The following is a 24,675-nucleotide window of genomic DNA, read 5'->3' on the forward strand; positions in this document are numbered from 1 at the left end:
ACAGAGGGGCATGTACAAAATTCTGTATGGTGTGGAAAAAGTGGATGGGATAGGATACTTCCATCTCTTGTGTAATATAGAAGTTCATCCAAAAAACCTAAAGGATAGGAGATGCAGCAGAAGAGATTAACTTCTTCTGGCAGTAATCAGTTCAAACTACAGACTTCACAAGCAAGCAATGTACCAATGGCCATAGTTTGGACTACTTTTGGAAAGAATTAGACAAACTCATGAAAAACAAAGATAAGAATAACTTAGAAGCCAGAGGACTATTTTTTGTTTGTGGATATCCTACAAAGACACATAAAATGCCATTCAGTCATCTAGGAAATCATCTTGTCCCACTCTCTCTGTCAAGGGATAAGAAAGTTCAAGAATATCTCTGCCTGGTTAAATTCATGAGGAAGGAGAAAGAGCAATGGAAATTTAAGATATCCATGTAAACGTATCTTGGTCTTAGTTAACAGAAGGCACAATTAATTCTGCATTTGTGGTCTGATCCAAGCTTTTCTTATGTTTTTAAAATATGTTCATAACAGGGCCTGTCCTAACTCCAGAAATGTCTCCAAAAACCCCAAGCACCAATACAATAGCCACCATTACTACTACTGTGCCTAGAAAGTCTGTACAGAAAGTCTGTAGAAACAGGGAGGGGATATACACCAAATCTCTTACAATACCCCTTTCCATCTCCAAGCATCTCCAGACTTGAGCATTTACGTAAAAGGCAAAGCAGGGAGGTAGAATGGGTTCATTAGATGTTTATTTGTAAAGGAAAATTGGCCCAACGTTCAATGATTAACAAGGAGAAAGGAAGGGGAAGGAGAAAAATTGGCTCAAGATATAGCTGAGGAATTTACATTAAGACTATAAATGAGAAGAGGGTGTAGGCATTCAAATTAGTCTCTACCCATTTTTTTCTCCTTTATAGCATTTAGGGAAAAGCCTAAGTGCCACACAGAGTCAATATTGATTGCAGCAAGATATAAACACTATTAAATAAATAAAACAGGTGCAAACTGAAACAAAGGATGGCTGATTCCATATTTTGGAAAATACAAAAGACAGCTATTGTCCGAACTCTTTCCATCCGTATGCAAAATACAGGGGGAAAACAGAAGAACTGAATGCAAATATAGACAATGGGATTTTGTTCTTTTTGGAACGTCAACATGACCAGTATTTTCACTAATCAGCCTCTGATATGAGAAACAGAAAATTTAAAAAGCCATTGTTTCTTTTGCAAATTTGCCTCACTGACCCTAAACGGTGAAACAATAGCTTAATTTTTGTTTCACCTTGCTTGGCATTGTGCTACATATCGCCGAAAATGCAGCTGAGAATTTAGTACATCAGTCTGAAAAAGCTTTAAGGTCCGAGGATCAGCTTCATTATTTTTGCATATCTTACTCCAACTCAGTAAATTAAAAGCTAAAAGGGATACATCTCTAAACCATAGACATTTGGCTGGAGGAATTTCACAGATCGCAAATACGTTCCACAGCTGTAATTTTTCTATCATACTTTAAAATTGAAGATCTTTTTTTTTTTTTTTGGCTTTACTAAATATTTATATTTATTGATTCCATGGTCTTCATCTGCATGGAATCAATGAATATAAATTTTGGCTCAAGGACAGTGAAGTCTTTAAACTACCATTATACAATGCTGTTTTAGTTTTCCGTTAAGATCATGACTTACCTTCTTTATACAGATCAATGTAGGAGAGCCTTTTTTAAAAAATTTGCACCTGCAAAGATCTGCATTGGTAGCAAAAGTCTCTAAAACTCAACCTATCAGACTGTATTACTGTTGCTCAGCATTACTAAGAAAACATTAGCAAAGAAGAAGGAAGAAACTTCAGTATAAACTGCACGAAACAGAGATAGGTAGAACACCCTTGTTTTTCTCATAATGACAATAGAAGGTAACAACAGAACCCACTGTTGATATTTGAACTAAACTGGTTTTCTCTTCTGCTGTATTTTAGCATCTGCCATCAAAACACCCCCTACTGTCAGGTTCACCAATAGTTTATTTATTTGCAATATTTCAGCACAAAGGCCTGTATTCCTTATGGTTGTGTAAAAGGCTTTTAAGAGGGAGTATCTGGAAGGAAGCATTATCTCGTGCTTATGGAAACATAACCAACATGGCAGATATTCCTCCTTAAGGACTGTAGATATTCCATATCATTTGTACTACAGTATTCCTTTCACAGAGAACACTATTAAGATTAAAACCACATTTTATAAAAACGAGGATGACTTCTTCAAGATTGCCCACCATCTCATATACATGACTCTGAGGGGCTAACCATTAAAAACAGAATAAAAACAGCATAAAAACAATAACCAATGATCCTTCTCCAACCTGACTGCCCACCAGATGTGTGGATTAGCTCCCAGAATACTCAGCCAGGTTGGTCACCATTGAGAAATCTGGGAGTTGAGGCCCACATGCATGGAAAGAGCTCAGGATGGTGAAGTCTGATTTTACGCCACTTCTACTAATATTTTCTTTAAAAAATATATGAAAATTATATTTTATATTTTATAAAACTAATAAAATTAAAATTAAGCCCTTAGTAATATGGCAAGAGATCATAGCTGGGCCAGGAGAGCTTCAGCCATTTCAACCCAATCATGCTATAAAGAAAACATTTTCACAGGAAATATATTTGAATATAAACTCTGACTAAGAAAAAGATTTAGAATTCCCTCTCACTACATGTCAGCTTTTAAAGAGAATAACAGCTCTCCAAGGAGAACTTCACCCCAAGAAAATTATTTCTCAAACCTATGGTGGTAGAAGAAGGCTATTAAAAAAAATATTGAGAAAATCCTAATATGTAAAATTACTATGTCAATGGGGAGATAGCTTCCCTAACCTTACGTAGTAGGTAGGGAACAGCTTTTGGAAATGGGCTCTTTCCTCTTTCCAGGGTAAATCCTCCCCCAGTGGACCATAGTACATAATACAATACAATACAATCTCTGTAAACATACTTCAAATTCTAGTTTCAAATACTGCCTGGTCAAGAAGGGAACCTCAAGCACAACCCAAATTATGGATGAAGCCTACAGAAGAATTGTGGAAGAATACACCATCCTACTGTCCATAAACATGGTTAATTAAATGCCTGGCAGGTGGTCGTCAAAAGACAGGGGTATGAATTTTGTAAATATAAAAAAACAAGCTGCAGTGCAAAGTACATTCAGAATAACAGCTTGGTTAATTTTGTCCTTTCTCTGAATGGCCTTAAACAGGATGTCTGGCCTAGTTAAGTTACAGTAGTATTAAATGCAGAGGAAGTGAAGAGCTGAAAAGACCAGAGACCAGTCAGAAGGCCACATAGATACTGAGCCTTTACTATGACCACAGAAAGGAAATTCTCAATACTCAGCTGAAAAAATACAGAATAGTGCACCTAAGATATCCCACAGGTCAGAACTAAAACATGTATGCTTTGGAGCTGAAAACAGAAGCTTATTAATGTATCTTTGCAAGGATAGCTTTACTCAAATAAAATAACTGATATTTGGGGCATATGAAGAACAGATCCCGGATCCCAGTGATTTAACAAACTGCTAAGAAGACATGATTTGTTGGGTTAGAACCTAAAAGCTTCTGTGTCTTAATAGCTGAACTATATCTTTATAAATAACAGGCTTCTGTACCCACCATGAGAATAAGAACTGGAAAAGTGCTTCCAGGACCAGGAATTTGCACAGATATCAAGCAACATGATCTTGAAAAGCAGAACGCATAAGATACTCAATTTTGTGGTTAACAGCTATGATGTACCAATTTCTAGTCCTCATGCCATTTCCCATTCTCCATTCCTTAAAATGATCTTGTATCATCCAGGAGAGACTTCTGCAATGGGCTTTAGCAAATTTAAATTTAAGCCACTGGGCTAAATTAGATTACATTCAGACCTCTGCACATTAAACACTGGACACTTCCCTTCCTAATCAAAAGGATATAAGATTTTAGAAATAAAAGGGAAATGCTGGTAAGGTTTACAGTATCTTCATTCCATCAATGCTTCACCTCCAGCCTTGTTCTCAAACTCCTAGAGCTTCAGGGGATAGAGCAGAAAAGATGGCATTTTTCACTCAGTTTTTTAGTTTTCAAAGCTCAGACCCCATCACCTTCTTTCTATACAACTGCTGCAGTTTCATGTTTGAATATATTAATCTGCCATTACTTTGTCTCTTCCGGCTCTCTGTCAATTTATGCAGATGTAAATACAGATCAATTTCCATGTTCTTTTCCCTGTCACATATTCCATCTAGAAATTAACTGATTTGAACAGATATGGAGTGCTGTTGCAGGATCTCAAGATATCTTGCTCATTCTTCAAAAAACTATACTCCATTCTTATTTTCGAGGCCTTCAATAACAAGTTATTTACAAAATGTTAGGGATGGTAGCTAAGCATCTTTTGATAGGCTTCTGTATGCAAATACTGTAGTTGTAACATGTGAATTTTAATTGAGGATGACTGATGAAATTTTCTACTGATAATGAAGCACCACTCTACTATTTAAATATGGATTCTTGTTAGAAACAGGAGAGATGATTATTGGGATAAAACAGAGAAAACATTTGTATCCAGATCTACAGTAAATAATTGAAAGGGGAAGGTAGAATTAGGTTAAGTAAACTAAACCAATTACCATACTTTGGACACATTATGAGAAGACCTAGCTCTCTGGAGAAGTCTATAATGCTTGGAAAGTTAGAAAAAAAGAGAAGAAGAGAATGACCAGCAGCAAGACGGATGGACTCAGTTACCACAGCAATTGATGCACCATTAGAAGACCTGAAGGACCAGGTTAGGGATGGATTGTCTTGGAGAAAGACTATTATGTGGTCACTAGGAGTTGACACAGACGTGACAGCATATGATTAAATCACATCAAACTGGAACCAAGGATGAAGCTTTGGGACTGGCTGGCAATAGCCACTCACTCAATGAGAATCAAGTGAAATATTAATGGTTAGGTTAGACAGCAACAAGATCATCCAATGTTTTTACAGTCAAAGGAAAGGCAGTGGGGTACTACCTCAGTACATTTCCAGTTCCCAGTGACATCCACTGTATATTAGAAAGGCCAGAGTGAAACTACTGTTTCTGGGCTAAATTTAGGAATACTGACTGACACAGAAATCTGTAACAAAAACCAACACTGCTATGAAAGATAAGGGGGTTAAAGATGACAGAGGAGCACCAAATTTATTTTTCTTTTCTTTTTTCTTTTCTTTGCACCTTAATTTGAAGTGGTGGCCTATGAAGTAAAAGTGAGAAGATCATCTAACATTCGTATAGGATGAAGAGTTTAGAGTTTTTGTGCACACTGCATGAAAAAGGATGTTGAACAGGATGACCTTTTAGATGAATCCATCCCCATTCCGCAACTGTTTTCTTTTCTTCCTCCTCCTGAGACAATTGATTCTCAACAGGTTTAACTCCCTCCCTAGAGGGTAGCATCTAAATTAGACAGGTGCGTGAGGGGAGATAAATTGGTAAAAATAGGCAGTCAGATGACCGTGGAAGAGGACTTGTGACTTCCTGCGTCATGCAGCCCAATTATGCAAATATTCACCTGTGTTTCCATATAGGTGAAAGTAACTAATTTTAGTCTTTCACTTTGGCGTAGGAGAGAAAATCAAAGAGTGGGCCACAACTCCAAGGTCTACTTAACAAAACTACATTTTCTTCAAAGGGGCAACAGCAATGCAAGATTGACCGAAATGAAAGCGGCTGAAAACATCTTGCCTATTCATGTTGGGCATCCTAAGGTTAAATTGAGATAACTGAAATTCCACCGAGTTGAGAGTAAGCCCCGTTAAAATCAACAACTGAAACACCGGTATAAGATGCAAGAAAGCATAATGTGTGGCACTTAACCTAAATGTTGGCAAAGGTTTCTAAATGATCCCCCTGTTTGTTATGTCACTAGGGCCTTGGAACAGCTAATGTATAATAAGCAGTCCCCAAAGGTAGGGCTAAACAGAGGGCCCCAATGGAGGAGGACTCTACCAGAATCGGAAAACACATCTGAATTTGCTACTGCAGTGTTTTACAACGTGGCCCAGAGAGCAGCAAATACTCAGTCACATCTGCAGTGCACTGCAGGGGTACTGTGTGGAAAAAAGAGGAAATGGATGCTTTGTGCTATGTTAGCACATAACATTAAATATAGTCCAGCTGTCTGCAAAAGTTAAACTGCCCATCCAAAGGGCACCCAGCAAATAACACATCTGGTGCAACAGCTGGTTGCATGGCTTATTTCCAAACAGATACACCAAAAAAGAGAGAGAGAGAGAGAGATGGGTGGTGACCCTCTGTTGCCCACTTCATGACACAGTCATGACGTTAATTTTAAGCAGTTAATGACACCGCAGATGAATAGCAACTGAAAGAAGCGGGGGGGAAGCATGCTTGCGTTTAAGAACTGTAAAAGCTGCGATTCTCTTTGAAATGTCTTTTAGACTAGCATCATTAGAATATGTTTGTTTGGGTGGGTAAAACAGAGGTGGGAAGGAGCCCCTCCCAACCTTGGCTGACTTTCTAGCTAATTGAACCAAACGTTGCCGCTCTTATAATGGAAGAGGTAAAAGGGCTTTTGCAAAGTTGCTAATCCTGACCAAAGAGGAAGTGCCAGTGAATCAAATAAGGGCAAGTCTGCTCTGTCATGAATCACCCATTAAGGCAGAAGTGACTGTTCAGTGATAGTGCAGGAAAATCAACAGCTTTCTCCTTCTTGCCAACCAGCAACAATTTTATTGTGGACCTGTCTTGGGTAGAGATAAGGAACACAGAGGGTTGCCTTTGGCTGAAATCCACGGCATGGACTTCATAACGAGTCAGCCAGAAGTCACGATTTGGAGTGGCAAATGAATCTCTTCCCTTTGTGTGCTGTCGGGAGGCTGGAAAAAAAGACAAATTGTCTTTGAATTGCAAAAAGTACAATTCAACCTCTAATATTGCCAGCGTGGGATAGCAATTATTACAGGTTGAATGCCCCTTTCTGCAATATAAAGACAGTTGGTCTCTTTTCGATAGAAAAGATGGCCTCTTTGGGAGGCGAGACATTTTTAATATAATCACTTATGCAATAAGGTATTTAATTTATTCCTGTTTAGTTTCCAATTATCTTTATACCGTTATTTTATTGTTGTGTTTTTAAAATGATGCAAATTGCCAGGAGTCATGAGAACTGGTGATAAATAAACTTCGTAAAAAAATAACGTAAAATAAACCTAAGTCAGTCCTTCGATTACTGTAGTATATAAGCAATTATGCATAACAAGGACCTTCCATGCATAGTGTGTTCACACAATGCAGCAACAGATGAAAGTGAAAGAAGAGAAGCACTGTTCCCTCTCATTTTCCTGCAACTTCTAAAATCAGACTTGTGGACACATTTCAAATCTGAGAATCTGCTCTTTTAAAATTCCCCACTGTCTTTATAAGAAGGACAAGGTGGATTGTATTGCTTGGCAAACCAACTAAGATTATTTTATCAGTTTACCTCACTTAGGGCACTTCCATACAGCTAATTTTCACACACACACACTCACACACACTTCAGAAACCTTTTCAAAATGGATTGCAATTGTCCTCAACACAGGGAAAACCCTAAATCAGCTAACCAACACTTCTTCTATCTGACCAAGAGGGGAGTGCAAAACTTAAGACTCCTTGTCTCATCACATCACTGTTGTCTTGTCTTAGCTCATACTTTGCAGTTTACCAAAACACACACAAACACTGAGATTGATCACTGCAACAGTAAGCTGCAAAGCATTCTCTACTTCAATGTTTCTCAGCTTTGGTGACTTTCAGATGGGTGGACTTCAACTCCCAGAATCCTGGGAGGTGAAGTCCACCCATCTAAAAGTCACCAAGGTTGAGAAATACGGCTCTACTTTGTCCACAAATTACTGATTAGAGCTGCGATACCAAGCATTCTGTATACAACAGACTCATGTAGCCAGTATCACAGATGAGGCTTTTCCTAGCTGTTCTGCTGTTCTGCCTCTTCAAGAAATACCTCTTCATGCTGCATCAGGACTGAAAATGCTACAGAGGTCACCTTCTTAGAAACAGAGGCCATTCAGAATCATGGTGGTTTGGACCACCATAGGCTACAGAGCTCTGCAGCAGAATCAGAAGGAACATAGGCTTTGCATGTTTCATCCCAAAGTCCCAGTTTGAGATCTCAAAGTCCAAGGACAAAGCTTCTGTGGGGACTGCCTGCAAACAAATGTTTGTTAAAATCATGGAAAAGACCTGAAATGGAAAACAGAGGAGTCTGAATGGAGAATAGCTAAACCTTCTCCATGAGTTTGATTCACGTATAAGGGAAGCTTTAACACATCAGCAGATGTTTCAAAGACAAGACACGCAACTGTCAAATCATGCAAACTAGAAAGCATTAAGATATGAAGCAAGTTCCCTACTATTGGAAAGATTAATAATATTGGGCAAGTAACTCATCCAGCAGTAGAAACCCAACAGTGGATGGGTTAAAATAAATAAATAAAGCAGAGAAGGGGGAGCAATGATGAGTAAAGACTTTTTTCCCAACCTTTACTCTACCATAATGTTACTATACTTACTCAACTCAGAGGAGGCACATGATCTCTCTTGCATTTATAATTCAAACTATATCAGCAGCATCACAGCCAACCACAGAGCTATAAAAATATTGGCTGGAAAGCTCAGATGACAAGATGCAAAATATAGACTTGTCTCTTGCTTTCTCACCATAGTTTTGCTTGCTTTGAATACACAAGGGAAGACTGTGTTTTATGGAAGACAACTATGGGGAAAGAATACATACACCCAGAGTTGGTCCTAAAATTGTAACCGAGGAAGGAAAAGCAGATCCCTAACCCTTCGCTTTTCAAATTCAGAACTGCCTTCAGGACTCAACAGCAACCCTTGACAAAAAGCCAATTCACCAGTAGCAAAGAAGTGTATTTTAAGTGTGATCCCTCCTGGCACTCACTATTACCACCACCAGCCCCAACCTCACCCAACTTGTAACAACATGGAAAAAGGGAGGACCTTCCACTTGCAGGTAAGTGCTCTGTTAATACATAGCCTTCTATTCCTGCAAACATTGGCCAAAGACTCAGAATCCTTCTGCTTTCTGTAAGTGTAGCCTCTGCACACAGAGCAGAACAATCAGCATGACAGCAAGGAATCCACTCCAATGTTCTCCTATGGAAGGGCAGCAGCCTCTTAACCCTTTCCTCCTCACCAAGGTTGAAAGATAAGTACAGAATGAAAACTCACTTGGCAGGATGCTTGGTCCATCATTCACAAACATCTCCCGAACACCTAAAGCTAAGCATCTGGGGCCCAACTTAACCTGTTATGAATTCAGTTTATTTGTTCTTCTAATTTATACATGCTGCCCATCTCACTGACACTCTGTTCTGGTGTCAAGTAGCTCTCTTCAGGCAGCTCTCAAAAAATGGCAGTTCTAAATTGGGAATTAAAGTTATAGAGTTGGGAGGTTCCACTGGGGCCACCAATCCAATTTATAGCACTCCAGACAGATGGCTGCCAAGCTTCCATCTAAGCATATCCAATGAAGGAGAACCCACCAACTCTCTGAGTTGTTTCACTGTCAAATTGCTCTTAGCAAGTTTTGCTACTATTCCATTAGAATCTCCCTAATATTCAACCAGAATTGGATTCTATTATTCCAAGTCTTGCACTTGGAATGAGAGAGACAAGGTCTTGATCATATTTTATGTGATAGTCTTTCAGGTATTTGCTTTTATATCCCCAATCAGCCATCTTTTCTCAAGACTAAACATACCCAACTCTTTCCATTTTTCTTCGCTGGACTTAAGTTTCTAGTCTTCTCATCATCTTTGTAGACGTTCTCTGAACTTCTTCCAATTTCTCTAAATCCTTCTGAAAGTGTAATGCCCAAAACTGGACACAATCTGACAGTTGTAGACCCAACACATTGCAAGTACACTAGGTTGTTGTAATAAAGATTACAGCAAGGTCAACACTTTCTACCAATAAGTTAGGGAATATGGGGAGAATAGCCAAGATTCCTCCTGCCATAAACTTACTAGAAGACATTCAGCAAGTTTCTCTTTCTCTCAGCCACAAAGAGATCATTAAGATCTGAAACACTTATAAACAATATTTAAGTGTTAAATATTTTGATCATTTGGTGAAGACATGACCAGCATGAGCATCGTGTGATGGGATATACGAAGCTTGAGGGGCTGCTTTCTTTCATGCAATTTTCAAACACATAGCATAGTATATAATCCTATTTAGCTATTGTTTCCCCAATACATTCCATTTTAAAGACTGCTCAAGAAAAGCTTTCACGTGACCACAGGGTTCCCCTCTTTGTTAGTATAATTAACAAAGAAGAATTGATTCCCCTCTTCCTTGGTTCCAAATCCTGGTTCTTGGTCACCTCAGCAGGCTTTAACAGGTCTCGCTTGTTGTCCCATTGCAGTTTTCTTCCAGTGACCTAACAGCTGTGGCTTCTATAAGCATGTAATTTTGGCTTCCTTTGCTTGTCCTTGATCTTCCCTTTCATGCCTGGAGAAAGGCTGTCTTCTCTCCTTCAGACCGAGCTTTCCCCGGATCTGGACTGGATCTCTTGTTACCAAGGTTGCTACTTGGGTATCTTGCCATGCCCCCATTCTTCTTCCTCTTCCGTAGAGTTGTCAAAAGGAAAATTATTAGCTATGGGAGCCCCTGAAGTTTATAGGGCTTACTGGAGGTGCTCCATTTCTCATCTTTTCTTGCTGGTGTTACAACTGTTTACTCAGTAGAAGGACTACTGGTGACTTGGTGGTGTGAGTAAGGCCATTCTTTGCATTGACAAGTCCCTACAGAGGTAACTCTGGGGAATGCTGGAATGTATTAGTGACATCATCGCAGACACTGAGAAAGCAGTAAGTGGAGTTCCCAGATGCTCAGACACCTGTCCTTAGAGGTGTGCAAAATGCTTCTTTCCAAAACATTTCATGTGCAAAACTTGAAGCACACCCAAAAGTTTGAGAAGGAACATCCTTCCCCCCTTCCCTGGCATTTTTGTCTTTGCCTCACTTTTTCGGCGTTACGCTAACACAAACTAGTCATGACACAGCAAGGCCATGAGACTGCCTGATAATTCTGCATTTCAAAGTGCTCTGTTACATCAGATCCCACAAAACAGATGGCTAGGAGAGCAGCAGCAGCAGCAACAACCTGACACTGGATTCAACAAAAATGCTTACCCGAGAGGAAAAAATGAGACAGTAAAAACAGAAGTTACGGTGGACTTAGAAATTCTGAGCAAATTTAGAAACAGTTTAGATGCAAGACTTGCATCTAAGACAAAAGGGAAAGGGAAGAATCTACAACTTTATTCCATAAGCCATCCAAAAACATAATGATGTTTTGGAAATACAGATAATCCCCTACTTACGAACAGGTTACATTCTAAGAGGCTGTTTGTAAGTCCGTTTTGTTCGTAAGTCCAAAAAGAAAAAAGAAAAAAGAAAAGAGGTAGAGGCAGGAGGCAGGAGGCAAGGCCGGTGGGGCATGGCGTGCTCCGTTGCCAGGCAAGGCAGGAGACCTCCGCCCTCTCTCCCCTGTCCTCTGCCACCACCTCCTCTCCTGCCTTACCCGGCACACCGTGTAAACTAACCCTTTCTGGGAACTCCAACTTCAATGCAAACCTCAAATGCAAATGGAAGGCTGGAGAAGGTGGGAAAGGGTAGGTTTGCAGTGCACTGGAAACTAACCCTTTGCGGCCTTCTCCCAACTTCCAGCTCCAATTTTTGGCTTGACTTCCAGTTCTGACTTCCAGGTCCATCCTGTTCATATCAGTGAAAGTTTGCAACATGAAAATTCGCAAGTAGGGGATTGTCTATACTGGAAAGCAGTAAAATGTATACTTAACCATCGTTAAAGGAAATCATGCAGCTTCTCTTGAAACCTAAGAACAATGAACCATCAATGTTTTCTTTCGTGTGGCATAATTCAGGACTACGGTCACAAGTGCAGTGGTACCTTCTGAATGGATCCAACACAATAGCTATTTGTCATAAACAGTTTTATTAACTACAGCAAACAGTTACGTTTTGTCTGGGGGAAAAAAAGACAAGCTGAAATTTGCACTGAACCAGTTAACAGTCTGCCTTGAAAAAAAAAATGGCATGATTCGACCCTATATTTGTGGCAGGAAGGCAAAACCACAAACTGGAATGGTACAAGTTTTGCACATTTTTCAGAATGCTGGGCCTCTGGACATCAGCCCTGAAAGAGATGGAACATCTGAAAGAAGTCTAGGCTGCAATGCTAGGTCCCATTTCTTGGGAGTAAGAGCCGATCCATTCAATTGACTATTAAGCAGTAGCAGTTTATTTCAATCAAAGATCGGATCGTATAGAAAAATCAGGTTACAAAAAAGAATAAAATTAAATCAAAGGAAGGACAAAGAACATCAAGCAGCAATAAGCAAGAGCACAAACTAAATATGCTTTGCTCTAATAAGTTATAATGCAATCTTATAATATATCAAAGAGCTTAAAGTAATGATGCCAATACAGTAGACCAGTCTTTCTCAAACGTGGCCACTTTAAGATGTGTGGACTTCAACTCCCAGAATTCCCCAGCCAGCTGGTTGGGGAATTCTGGGAGATGAAGTCCACACATCTTAAAATGGCCAAGTTTGAGAAACACGGTAGTAGCAATCAATTTAAGACTAATAAAGGCGAAGGAGTTCTATTAAATAGAATGCCCATAAAATGCAAATGAGATTTTATACATATTTAAGTTCAATTATTTTAGACACGTGCAAAATGGGAATGGGATTATACATATGTATATTTTACACGTTACTCTTGCCTGTTGGGTTATAAAGGTTTCTTTCTTCTTCTATTGACACCTGTTCAAAGGTGTGTTAAACTTTTATTAGTCTTCTATATAATTTTTGTAACTTGGGAACTTTCATTTTGACTTGTAAAGTATATGATTTGTAACACGCTGCTTTCACTATGAAAACTGCAAATTTTTCAGCCACAAAGCTTACTGTAATTAGTTTAAGCTTTTACTCCTAATAATTTGAAATTACCTAAATGAAAGCCAACCACTTCCAATAGATTTATACTGATACAGTACACAGGATAAAAATGTAAAACTCCATACATTTTTCCACAAGCGGTCTAGAAAAATTCAAAATAAAAGTAAAAATAAAAACTTTTCCTAACAGGCAATAAAAATGTTTTTTATTCCTGCCAGAAAAGATAACAAAATTCTTGCAATATAACTTATATAATACTAGGTTCAAAATAGCTATTTTAAAATCAACATAAGCACATTTGCAACAATTGCAAAAGAAAATTCACTCTTACTAGTATGTTAACACTGAAAAGTTATTTTAAGCTACAGTTGTACATGAAACCAAGGAAACTTTACCTTCCTGCTTGCTCATGAAGTTACAAAAAAAAAAAAAAAATTCTGGTTCAATATAAAATCCCTCTTTGGGATCCACTTAAATTCCAGGCCATTTGACTCAAAAAGAAATATATTCATTTAGAAATGGTAGAGGTAGTCCTCGGGTTACAGCAGCAACTGGGACTGATTGCCGTCGCTAAGCAATACAGTCTTAAAGTGCGATGTCATGTAATCGCATCGCTTAGCGACGACAATCCCAGCAGTCCCAGTTGCCATTGTTACCCCAAGAAGCGTAGGTCATTAAGTGGGAAGCAGTGGGAGTCCCAGGTAAGGAGCGTGGGGGTGCCGTGGGGAGTGGGGGAGGCCCTGGGAGGCACTGTGCAGGCCACATGTGAGTTGGGAGAAGCCGGGGGAGCAGGGTGCTGCAGCACTCTGTGAATGCAGGAAGGCTGTGAGTGGAGGGCACAACGCAGCACGAGTGCAGGAAGGCCAAAGGATGGAGGGCGCAGTGCCGCACAAGTGCAGGGAGGTCATGGGTGGAGGGCGCAGACAAGTACAGAAAGGTTGACGGGTAGAGGGCACGGCGCAAGCGCAGGAGAGCCAGGGCAACTTTCCAGAGCTACTTGCTGGCTTCCCTGCTGGCTTCCCCATTGACTTTGCTTGCCTACAGCTCTCTGCAACATCATAATCATGAGCTGGGCACCCAAATGCCCGGCTCGCAATCATGTGACGGCAGGGGTGCTACGAGGGCCTGAATTTTGAGGGTCAGTTGTACATCCATTTTTTCAGTGCGCCATAATTTTGAACAGTCACTGAACAAATGGATGTAAGCCAAGGGCTACCTGTAACACATAATTCCTTAGCTACCATTTTAAAAACACACTGGACATAACCTCTAGTCTCCAATTAACACACTTCCATGCTGTTGTGGCAGGTTAAAAATTGAATGGAATGAATGGATGGATGAATAAGCAAGCCAGCTATATACAAATGTCATCTGATTTTGAGACATTTGTGCAAATATGGTGAACATCTTATCAGTGTGTCATTATTCTGATCTTCTTGAGATATTAACAGCTGTGCTAGTAATTGTGAAAAAGGAAGTTCTTCTTTACTGCTTTCTATTCTATTGCCTTTCCAGTTCATATAGTAAAACAACTAACACACCCATGCAAAATACGTTTTACATCTATAGCCACTGATTAATCATTATTCCCACCAGTTAAAGGAAGCATTAACATCATAGGCTTCCTTTATGGAGATTAACTATGTGATGCATTGAACACTAAAAATGTAAATGGACAGCTTTACTTAGTAAAGCTCACTACTACATAAGTTTAACAAACACACAATTGGTTTACTAACCTCAAAACATGGCACAAATATCTTAGTAGCAAGCAAAACAATGAAGCAGTTCCATTCAGATGCCACACTAAACTATGATTTGCAATAGCTATGGTTTAAATGCCAAACTATGATCTGAACTTCCAAATGAACTCCAGGAGAACTATGATTTAGCCCTCCTTTTCCATTTCCTATTTTCCTCTTTCGGGCCTGGTTTGTACCTCACACTCAGATATGGATTGTTCAACCACAGCTTGACTGAATAAATCACAATCTCTCAAGATATGCAGTTTTGGAGGCAGTTATGATTTCTCAATTTAGATTTCAACCCAAACCATAAATAAACCTACTTAACCATGGTGTGGTGCAATAGCTGGGCTGCACTAGTGCATTAAGCCACTTTTCATAACACATTTGTTATCACACTAGCATGAACATACTGTATTTCAGTCTATTATTTATTAGGGCTGCACAATGCTTTCAGTTTGATTCAGAAAAGGTGCTCTGGAACCCACAGAAGCATGAACACAGAATTCAGAAAGCTGCAAATGCACAACAGTGTCAATTCTGGAAACAGATGTATAATGAGAGACCTGATCTTGGGGAAAATTCACTTTCTTGCTACCTGCTACCATACCTCTATGCTAAAGGACAGGTAGCTTAGGAGCATGAGGCTGGAGACCACAGAGTAACATCTAGGGTCTTCCTCTCATCATTTCCAAGAATGCTTGCAAGTGATCAATTCCAATATTTGCAATGATGCCATTAAGCAGATACTCACAAAATCCTTCTATCTTGTCCGCTGTTTTACTCCAAGCTACCTGCCTGGTTTCCATAATGACCTGAATTGTTCTTCTCTCTGGATTACTTTTTTTGAGGCTGTACACGGTCATAACAGTCCCCAGCTCCAAGGTCCTTTTAATCTGGCTTTTCTCATATTCCGGGAGCTGTCCATACTCAAGATTTCTGCTGGACATTTTCAGGTTGAAGAAAGCAGGTCTTCAGAAGCCTGGAAGAGAAGCAGGGAGGAAGAGAGATGTATTATTTTAAACCTGGCCCTCTTTTGTTAAAAATGATTTTGCTGTAGTTTCCTTTTAAAGACAAAAGAATTTCAAGAAGTGAAACTAGGCTAGCGTGAACCAACTGCTTCTGAGGTCAAGGTACACAGATCTCCACTAGTCCCTGGTTACTTCAACAAATCATTTTACCTAAATTCAGTGGTATAGAAAACACACCACACCAACACCTTGCTGTTGTAGAAGCAGTAGTGAGCAAATCACTAGCTAACATAAAATAATTATAATCCTGATTAACAAGGCCTAGTGTGAAAGAGAAGCAGCCTGGTCATTGACAACAAGCTGAACATGAGCCAGCAGTGTGAGACAGCTTCTAGAACAGCTAACACAATCCTGGAATGAATCTGAAGAAGCATTGTATCAAAGACACAGTTCTTATTCCTCTATACTCTCCACTGGTGAGACCAAAACTGGAAAACTGGATACTATTCTGGGCACCCCATTTCCAGAAGGATACTGACCGGTAGAACAGGTCCAGAAGAAACCAACAAAGATGATCCTGGGATTTCAGGACATGCCCTATGAGGACATAGAACCTGAGATGTAAAATCTGGCGGGAAGATTCAGGGGAATGGGGGAGACATGGTATTAATGTTCGGCTACATAAAAGAGTATCACAGGGATGATGGGCGGGAACTCTTCTCCATTGCCACAGAAACTGGGACCAAAAGTAACAGGTATAAGTTGTAGCTACCTAGATTTCATTTAATTTTAAGGAAAGACTTTTTATTGTTTGATCCATCCACAGTAGAACAGTCTACCTGTGGAGGTCGTGGGTTCTCCACCTCTGGAGACTTTTAAGAAGAGTCTGGACAGCCACCTCTTCAGGATGGTTAAAATGGTTTTCCTGCACTTTTCAGAAGATTGATCATCTTTGTGGTTCCATCCAACTCCACAATTCCATGATTCTAATTTACGAAAAACAAAATAGAGACGCCTCTAATTTATCAACTAGTAATTGAAGAAAATAACTATTCATAATATTTTCACTCCCATCTCTCAAATAGATATCAAATAGGTATCTCCTCCAGGTGTCCTGGCTCAGCGGTAGTTTCTGCATCAAAATGTCTACAGCAAGTCAAGAGAAGAATGACTGTGGTCCTATGGAAGCTCCCTCAGAGTGAGTTTTACTGAACGAAGTGGGATTTTTTGAACTCTCAGCCAAAATACCTGCAACTCTCCACCTGTCATGAAGCCTCTAATTGTACAAGGGAATAGGACTTGTAGTGCTTCCAAGTCAAAGGCAAAAGGGCTCTTCATTGAAGCATGGTAGAGTCCTCACACACACTGTCTCCAGCTCCTTAAAGCAGCTATGTCTTTCCCCCAGATCATGCAGCTGCATGAAAAAAGATGTGTTTGGTTTAAGAGATTGCAAACTGCTTTGACATGTGTCCCCACCAGTCTTTCACAGCACCTCTTCCCTTTGGATTCTGAAGTATCACACAGTCCTATAAGATCAACAAGACGAAGATCACAGTAAGGATGGATCTTAAGAATTCTCCACAAGAATTACTGACACCCTGTACACATGGTGTGCTGAGCAGTGTATGAGAGATATAAGGTTATTTATCACGCTGGTTAAGTTTCTCTCCCAACTCATTCCCCCAACAGAATCAGCAAAACTATGTCACCTTTATTAGTTAATGTGTATCCTGCATTTCTGATTAAAAAACAACACAAGTGACAAAAATAAAGCAAAGAAAGATATAATGCTCTCGGCTTAAGTGCAGTAAATGCCTAAAATGGCAGAATTAATTTTTAATCATGTTTTAGAACTCTTCATTCAAACAAGGAAAGTGCTAACATATTGTGCTTATTAGAATTATGTACATCACCCAAGTCCAAATACGATTGCCCTTTCCATGCATTGCTTTAGCACAGTTTCTTTCAATCGTGGTTATTGCACACTCTAGTTCAATGAAGTATTACTTATTTTATTTATTTGTGAGATTTATAGCCTGCCTTTCTCTCATGAAATCAAGGTGTTTACATGGGGATCTCCTTTTAATTTATCCTGGGTCTCAGTCCAACACTTTAACCACTACACTACACAGACCCAAAGAGAAAACCCTGGCATTTTTAACTAGCCAGGATGGGAAAGGGCCATATTTGATAACGGTATACTAAACTTGGTGTTACAATTTGAGAAAGTACTGTAATTACCATCTTCCTTATTCTAAATGTATGCAGATGTAAGCCATTTTATTAGTAAAACGATTAGAAGACTGAACCTTAAGGACCAATGAAGATGCCATTTACTAGAATGCAACAGATCTCCTACAACTACAATAGGTCTACAATAGCCAACCTGGAGCAGATGCCTGGGCAAGAAAGAAATCTGCTTTTGTTCCCAACTTCACTGCCCTAAAATGGGCAATAGCCTATACTTGGTTACCTTCATCTACTCTTCAACCCCTTGCATGCCAGCCATTATCTCACAACTGTTAGCTTTATTTCTTCAGAAAATCAAGAAGATGGCTGCGTGTGATGGTTTGGAAGAGAATATTCAGGCTTGGAGTATAGACTTTATCACCCCGTTTCTTTATTGCCAGGCACCAACAAGACTACCGAACATGTTAGCCAGAAGATCTTCATTCCAGTTCATCAGATTTCCAAGAATGAAGGAGGTCCCTCAACCCAGCAGGGCTCTGATGAAAACCCAAACCAACAATATGCTAAGACCACAAAACACCAATCAAGTGTACGCCCAGCAACATGAGTCAGACTAAATAAAAATATGAGACAAACCCATGGTTGTCATAGAAGCCAATAAATCTGGAGCCATCACAGACAAGTCAACCTCAGCAAAAATTCAGAGGACTCTCAAGTCAAAGTATGGACCCACAGGATTATAGGTTGCATTTTGTTCTGGAATGACAAAACTGATGTGGAGTAGACATGGTTACTTATTCTCCTGCCCAGCTAAGGAGAAGCCTTGTCTCCTACACTGGGTTCCGTACGAACCCTCTGTACGTATTTTCCTCTCATGCCTGTTATGAAATATTTAAAAGTGGCAAGCAAAATTATAAGCAGCTGATATTAGGGCTTCCCAAAATGATACCCCCAAGAAAATTACAACAAAATTCTTCAGATCATGCTTTAAAAAAAAGAAAGAAAGAAAGAAATGTTTCCCACCTTTATTGTAGTGGGGTAGGTCAATAATACAGTGCTAAATTTTTCTCTCCAGGAATTTCATGATTTAGGAAGTACAGTATTCGGGTTTTTTTAATGCTTGTAGTTAACAATAATGATTCCCCAAATACATACCGCTTTTTTTTAAGGTCACCTCTGGACAAAAATAGTTTTCTATCTATCTATCTATCTATCTATCTATCTATCTATCTATCTATCTATCTATCTATCTATCTATCTATCTATAGCAATTTTTAAAAAAGAATACCGAGGGAAAAAATATACAAAAACAAATTACAACAGCGACATCCAACAAGTTAAGTAGTGATGAAATGTAATACCAAAACAAAAATGAAATAAAAAAATAAGATAAACAGCAAAAAGCCTAAAAAGCAACATATTAAATTAATATAAATCATCTAAATACATCACATATTCATTGAATCATTTAACAACATTGTATCAAATGATGCATTAAAATTGCTTATTCCTCTAAAATACTATGAAATCTATGCCCAAGAGAAATGTATTGCACTTTTTTTTTTTAACAGAGGGGAAAAAAGTATTTTTAAAAATGAATAAATTACATATTTCTTGAATCCAGCCTTTGATATCTGGAGTCATACAGTAGTACTTTTCCATTCTGTCAATATAATTCTCTTGGCTATTCCCCATGCCCAAAAAAACAATATTCAGTATATATTCTAGTCTTTTCCAAGGGACCATATATTTCAATTACCTTCCCAAGGAAAATGTTTATTATACCTTATTAACAAGTTTTGGGAAGGACACAAAACAAATTTGCTACTTTTGTTTTGAGTCAGAGAAGGAAATGTGGAATGTTACATGTTTTACAAACAACTTCCACAGAACTAATACACAAAGTCAATGGATATTCTACATTACGCAGATGGTTTTATACATTCTAGACTGTGTCTGTATTCAAGCTGATATGGGCTTGAATAAGATCCTTCTTTAAAAAATCACTAGTTTTCCCCACAAATTGTCAGGAAACCAAATACATGACAAATTAACTATATCCACAGGTTACTGAAATACTATAATATGAAAAAAGCCGGAATATTAATGCAGCATATTCTACTCTTAAGGTTAATCATTGCCTTACACACACATACCTCTTTTACTAATCTTAATAAAGTTTGCAAGTGAAATGTTCTTAGCCCATCAAGATAGGAGGAATAATTGAGAAAAGAAAATGCATTAAGCTTTTACAAGTTTTGCTTTCTGCATCCTCAATAGCACTTAAAATATCAGTAAAGTCTAAGTAAATGCAAGGACAGAAAGGAGAAATCCTACCCTCATTTGATTTAAATTTTTGCAAACAGCAGGGGGAGTGGGGTTTGGACCAGGACTGCGGGACACCAAGGAGCTGCTTAATCCTCCTTTTTACACTTCTTGATCCAACAAAGTCTCTGCCTCATTCTCGCTATTAGGAAAAATGACGATGTATATATGTGGTTCTCTGAACCGGGGAAATAGTATGAAGATTGTAATTTTAAAAAGTACAGAGAGTTAATCTCCTACACACATCAAATCTACATCCCACTTCTCTGCCCCACACAGACCATGGATCTGAAAATAATTAAAGAATGGAGATGCAATAGCTCCATTCTGGATTTTTATTTGGTTGTAAAATTTTAAAAACCTTTGGATGTTGCAGGTCACTCAATTTATATTCTATACTCTGCACGTGCAAGCCTCTTTCACTAATTAGGAGTTTGTGTAAAGGTTCATACATTTTTAAAAATAGGAGAAGACATGGTTATAAACAGGAAAGAGACATGCTTCAGAGGATAAGTTAAAACATATCAAACAAGAATCACTAACTGGAAGCTCAATTTATACATCACTTAATCTGGGAGATTAAAGTAAACCTAGAAGATTAAAGTAAATCTAGAAGATTAGGGATTCGCTTTTAGAAGCGGTTGTATTAAGTGAAATACAAAATATGTTTCAGATTTGGTGGGAGTGTTGGAAAGCTCAACCATTTTGGAAAAACGATCTATGCACCAAATTTCAAAAGTTGAATTCCCATTACAACCAGTGATATTTTCATTAAACTTTATTAAACCATACATCCTTTCAAAGAATACTGAATTAGCTTTGTATATGTTAACTATCTCAAGGATACTATAAACTTCTTAACAGAAAAATTATTTGGTTCCCTCCTTAGGAGAATGGTTAACTAAGTTATAAGAATATGCTTCAATGCTCAGAATAACTTCATACTTAAAGAGTCAGTCTGACACAGAATTCAATTCTAAGAGGAAAGCATTACTGGTTTACATCTTATTACATGGATTTGTATCTCTTCCAAAATTATGGGTTTTTCTATGTAGGGAGTCATGGGATATTCCAATTAGAATGGAGTCTCAGCATCGATTCAATTTATTATAGCTTATAATTTTAGTTGATGATTCATACTGTGTTGACCATACTTCCTAATATGTATTCTTAGTTTAAAATTTCATGACGATTCTTACTTTTTCAAAGTGATATAATGTACGGTGTAATTCATAATAATGTATGATATACTGGAAAACTGTAATCTTCATGACATTTTAGATCCCTTCTTTACTTATTTGTGTTTTACTCTTTTATTGTTACGTGTCTTTGTTTATACTTTCTCTCTATAGCACGTAATTTTTAAAAAATGAAATACAAAATGATAGCAACAGTAGTCATTGACCAATCATTAAAACAGAGCTTCTGAACCTTAAATGAATATGTACATATGTGTGTACATGTAGATAGGTAGATTAATAGACAAATCATGCTACTGTAAAGTTCTCAGAATGTAAGAAAGAAAGAAATCTTTAGGTATCTCTAAAGCAGTGTTCCTCAATCTTGACAATTTTAAGCTGTGTGGACTTCAACTCCAGAATTCCCCAGCCAGCACTTCCACACAGCTTAAAGTTGCCAAGGTTGAGGAACACTGCTCTAAAGAAACCAGCTCCAGTCTGAAGCTCAAAAGGGTACGTGCTGCTAACCATGATCAACAGAGACAGGGAAGATTCTGACCCTTCAGATACTGTAAAGCTACAACTTTCATAATCCACGACCATAGCTCTGCTGACTGGGCCTTACAGGAGTCAGTCTAACATCTATGAATTCAAAGATAACTCAACTGTATAGAAGTTAATATGAACTGGTAATACTGATAGATCACTGTGCAGGGCAACTGGTGCCTATTGACTTGGCTGACTCTCAGATAGGAGCACCCAAACTTTTAGTAGTCTTTAGAATTATTTTACCATATCCAAGTTTCTTATCACTACACAGTCAACATGCTGATCTCAGCTCTAAGATCCAGAGCTCTTTCTGGCTGGATCTTAAGACTACAAAAGGTGATTTTAGAGCATCTTTGAGCATGAACATAGCAATTATCTGCCATACCTGTCTTTCTTCCCAGAACAGGCCAGGGAAAGACTGCTTTGCTATTTAGATATGAGCACAGCAGTCCCACTCAGAGGTCAGGCCTCCTGGCTCAGCGTTGCTCTCTTTCACAGGTAGGAGGTTACCAACATTTCAGACAAGGATCTCTCAACTAAAGATGCCACAGGACTGAAGTGGAAGCTCTGTGCAGGCAAACATGTGCCCTAACTGTGGAATTACAATCCTGAAAGCAGAGATATTAAGAAATCTGCTTGCATTCATGATCACAACAGAAAACACCACACCGTGTTCTGGAACCATAGCCCCCACTTACTTGGCCACACAACAAGGTCATAAAAACGACTGGAAGAGCTCAAGAACATTTCTACCACAGCATTTCCCTTACTTTTTTTTTTTCATCTTCTTTGCCCACCACCGTTCATGCTTTCCTGCAATCAACTTCTTTCAGTTTCCTTGTTAATAACCAATCCCATAATCTACACTTTCCTTCCTCTGACCCTTAACTTCACTCTAATTCTTTGCTTTGATTGCCCTTGATTCTAAACAAAACAAAACAAAATTTGGGGAAGGAAAAAAAGTCTATCTGCCTTACTGTGGACATAACATTTTCAGAACTTTAAGGCAACACATAAGCCCACAAAGATGTTTTTTTAACAAATATTTTGCTACCTGGTGGAGTGGGAAGATAGGAAGCAAACCAAAACAATACTCATCTTTGTCTTCTCCATTGCAAATGGCCATCAGGAAAGCCGACAAAGCAGCATTCTCAAATCTTCCTGGACAAAGAACATCTTATAGTGAAAACACAACTGTCTTAACTCTATAGTACAACTCATTATAGAAGCAGCCTTTAGCCTTCAAAACTTTAGCTCTTCTGTCTCTTTGGATAGCACACCAGAAAAATTTACTCAACGCCTGAAAAGACGTTTGCGCTCTAAGCAGCAGACACAGAACAAACCTAACAGTTCATACAGGATGAACATCTGGCAGCAGCTAACAGAACCACTTGAGGGGCCACAGCAACACCGTGGCCTCAAAAGAGGCAACTATAGGTTGAATAGGTTAAGAGAAAAACAAAATTGTCTGCGTTCGGAGATGAGACAAATGGTTGGGGACAGCTGCATAGTAAACTTCTCAAACCCATTTCCATCAAAGTCTGGACCCCTGTCACTTTCTTCATCCCTCTGCAATTTAGAGTAAATTAGGTCATTTGCCTCCTGTAACTCCCAGAATGACACCACATTCACTTTTGTTAAGCATCTTATTCATTTGCATTGCAACCTAAAAATACCGCAACTCAGGGAAATGGTCCCGAGATGATAGGAAGGGTCCAGTAAGCGCAGCACACCAACAGCAGTAAACAAACAAGCAAATAAAAAATTCTGAAAAGCCATAGAGGAGACACCCAACCACTTTTCCGATTTACTCGGTAAAAGAAGCTTACGTGCCACTCTCTCACCTGTGTAGGTATCCACAGATGCAAACAGCGTGATTTAAATAAGCTTCTGCAAACTTCTGCATGAAAGCAGGTACTTTGAGACAGAACTCAAACCGTGCACTTCCTAAAGCACCATCTTTACAAGGGGTGAGTGGCTATCCCGCCATGCCATTCTTGCAGGCAAATCCATGTTTCTCAATCAGTAGCTCTTCAGCCTACACCAAGTCTGAATGGTGGCTTGAATGCCCGTCTCAGCCGCTAACTGTAATTTCCCAGGATTTCTCAAAAAGTGAGTGTGACCCTTTCACCTGTCAAGTTAAGCTTGTAACTGAAACAAACCAAGGGCGTGCGCCCAGATGCAGCATCTTCCTCTAGCAATCTGCTCCTTCTTTGATATGAATGAGCTTAACGAAGTTACCTTCTCGCTATCTTTGAACGAGTAATGAAGGTAAACAAGCCAGGATTTGTACCTCAATTTCAAACTTCGGGCTACAGCTTGTTTCCAATCCTGGCTTGTTTGGGTAGGATTTGGGGGCAGAAATCAATGGTCCCACTCACCAGAATGAGTGGATGGGGGTTGAGAAAACAAGATTTGGATACCGTATGTGAAGTATTATCTTGCAGGGTGAAAAAGAAATAACACTATTAAGGCCAGGACCTTAAATGAGCTCCTTGCCCCATTCTCATGTTGTTTGGAAAGGCCTGATCCTGGTTTGCACATTAAGTGCAATTTCCTGGCTAGTCTTCCTGCTCGTATGAAGAAGGTGCAAAACAGAACTTACAGGTTCCTGCACATTGGTGATGAATGCTAAATTCTT

The 24,675-nt window shown here is 39.0% G+C and overlaps 1 protein-coding gene across 1 annotated transcript in view; it reads right to left on the bottom strand.

The window, feature by feature from the left end:
- PLCG2 (phospholipase C gamma 2) overlaps positions 1-24,675 on the bottom strand; it is an 83,764-nt gene that overhangs the window by 53,753 nt on the left and 5,336 nt on the right. The window contains exon 2 of the mRNA XM_088135979.1: positions 15,576-15,803. Coding sequence (XP_087992105.1) covers positions 15,576-15,771 — 196 coding nt within the window. The 5' untranslated portion in view covers positions 15,772-15,803. The remainder of the gene's footprint in view (positions 1-15,575; positions 15,804-24,675) is intronic.

This window comes from Python bivittatus, unplaced genomic scaffold (assembly GCF_059951505.1).
Source record: "Python bivittatus isolate LINGU-HERP-01145 unplaced genomic scaffold, Pbiv_v1 ctg000190_np1212, whole genome shotgun sequence".
Lineage (NCBI taxonomy): Eukaryota > Metazoa > Chordata > Lepidosauria > Squamata > Pythonidae > Python > Python bivittatus.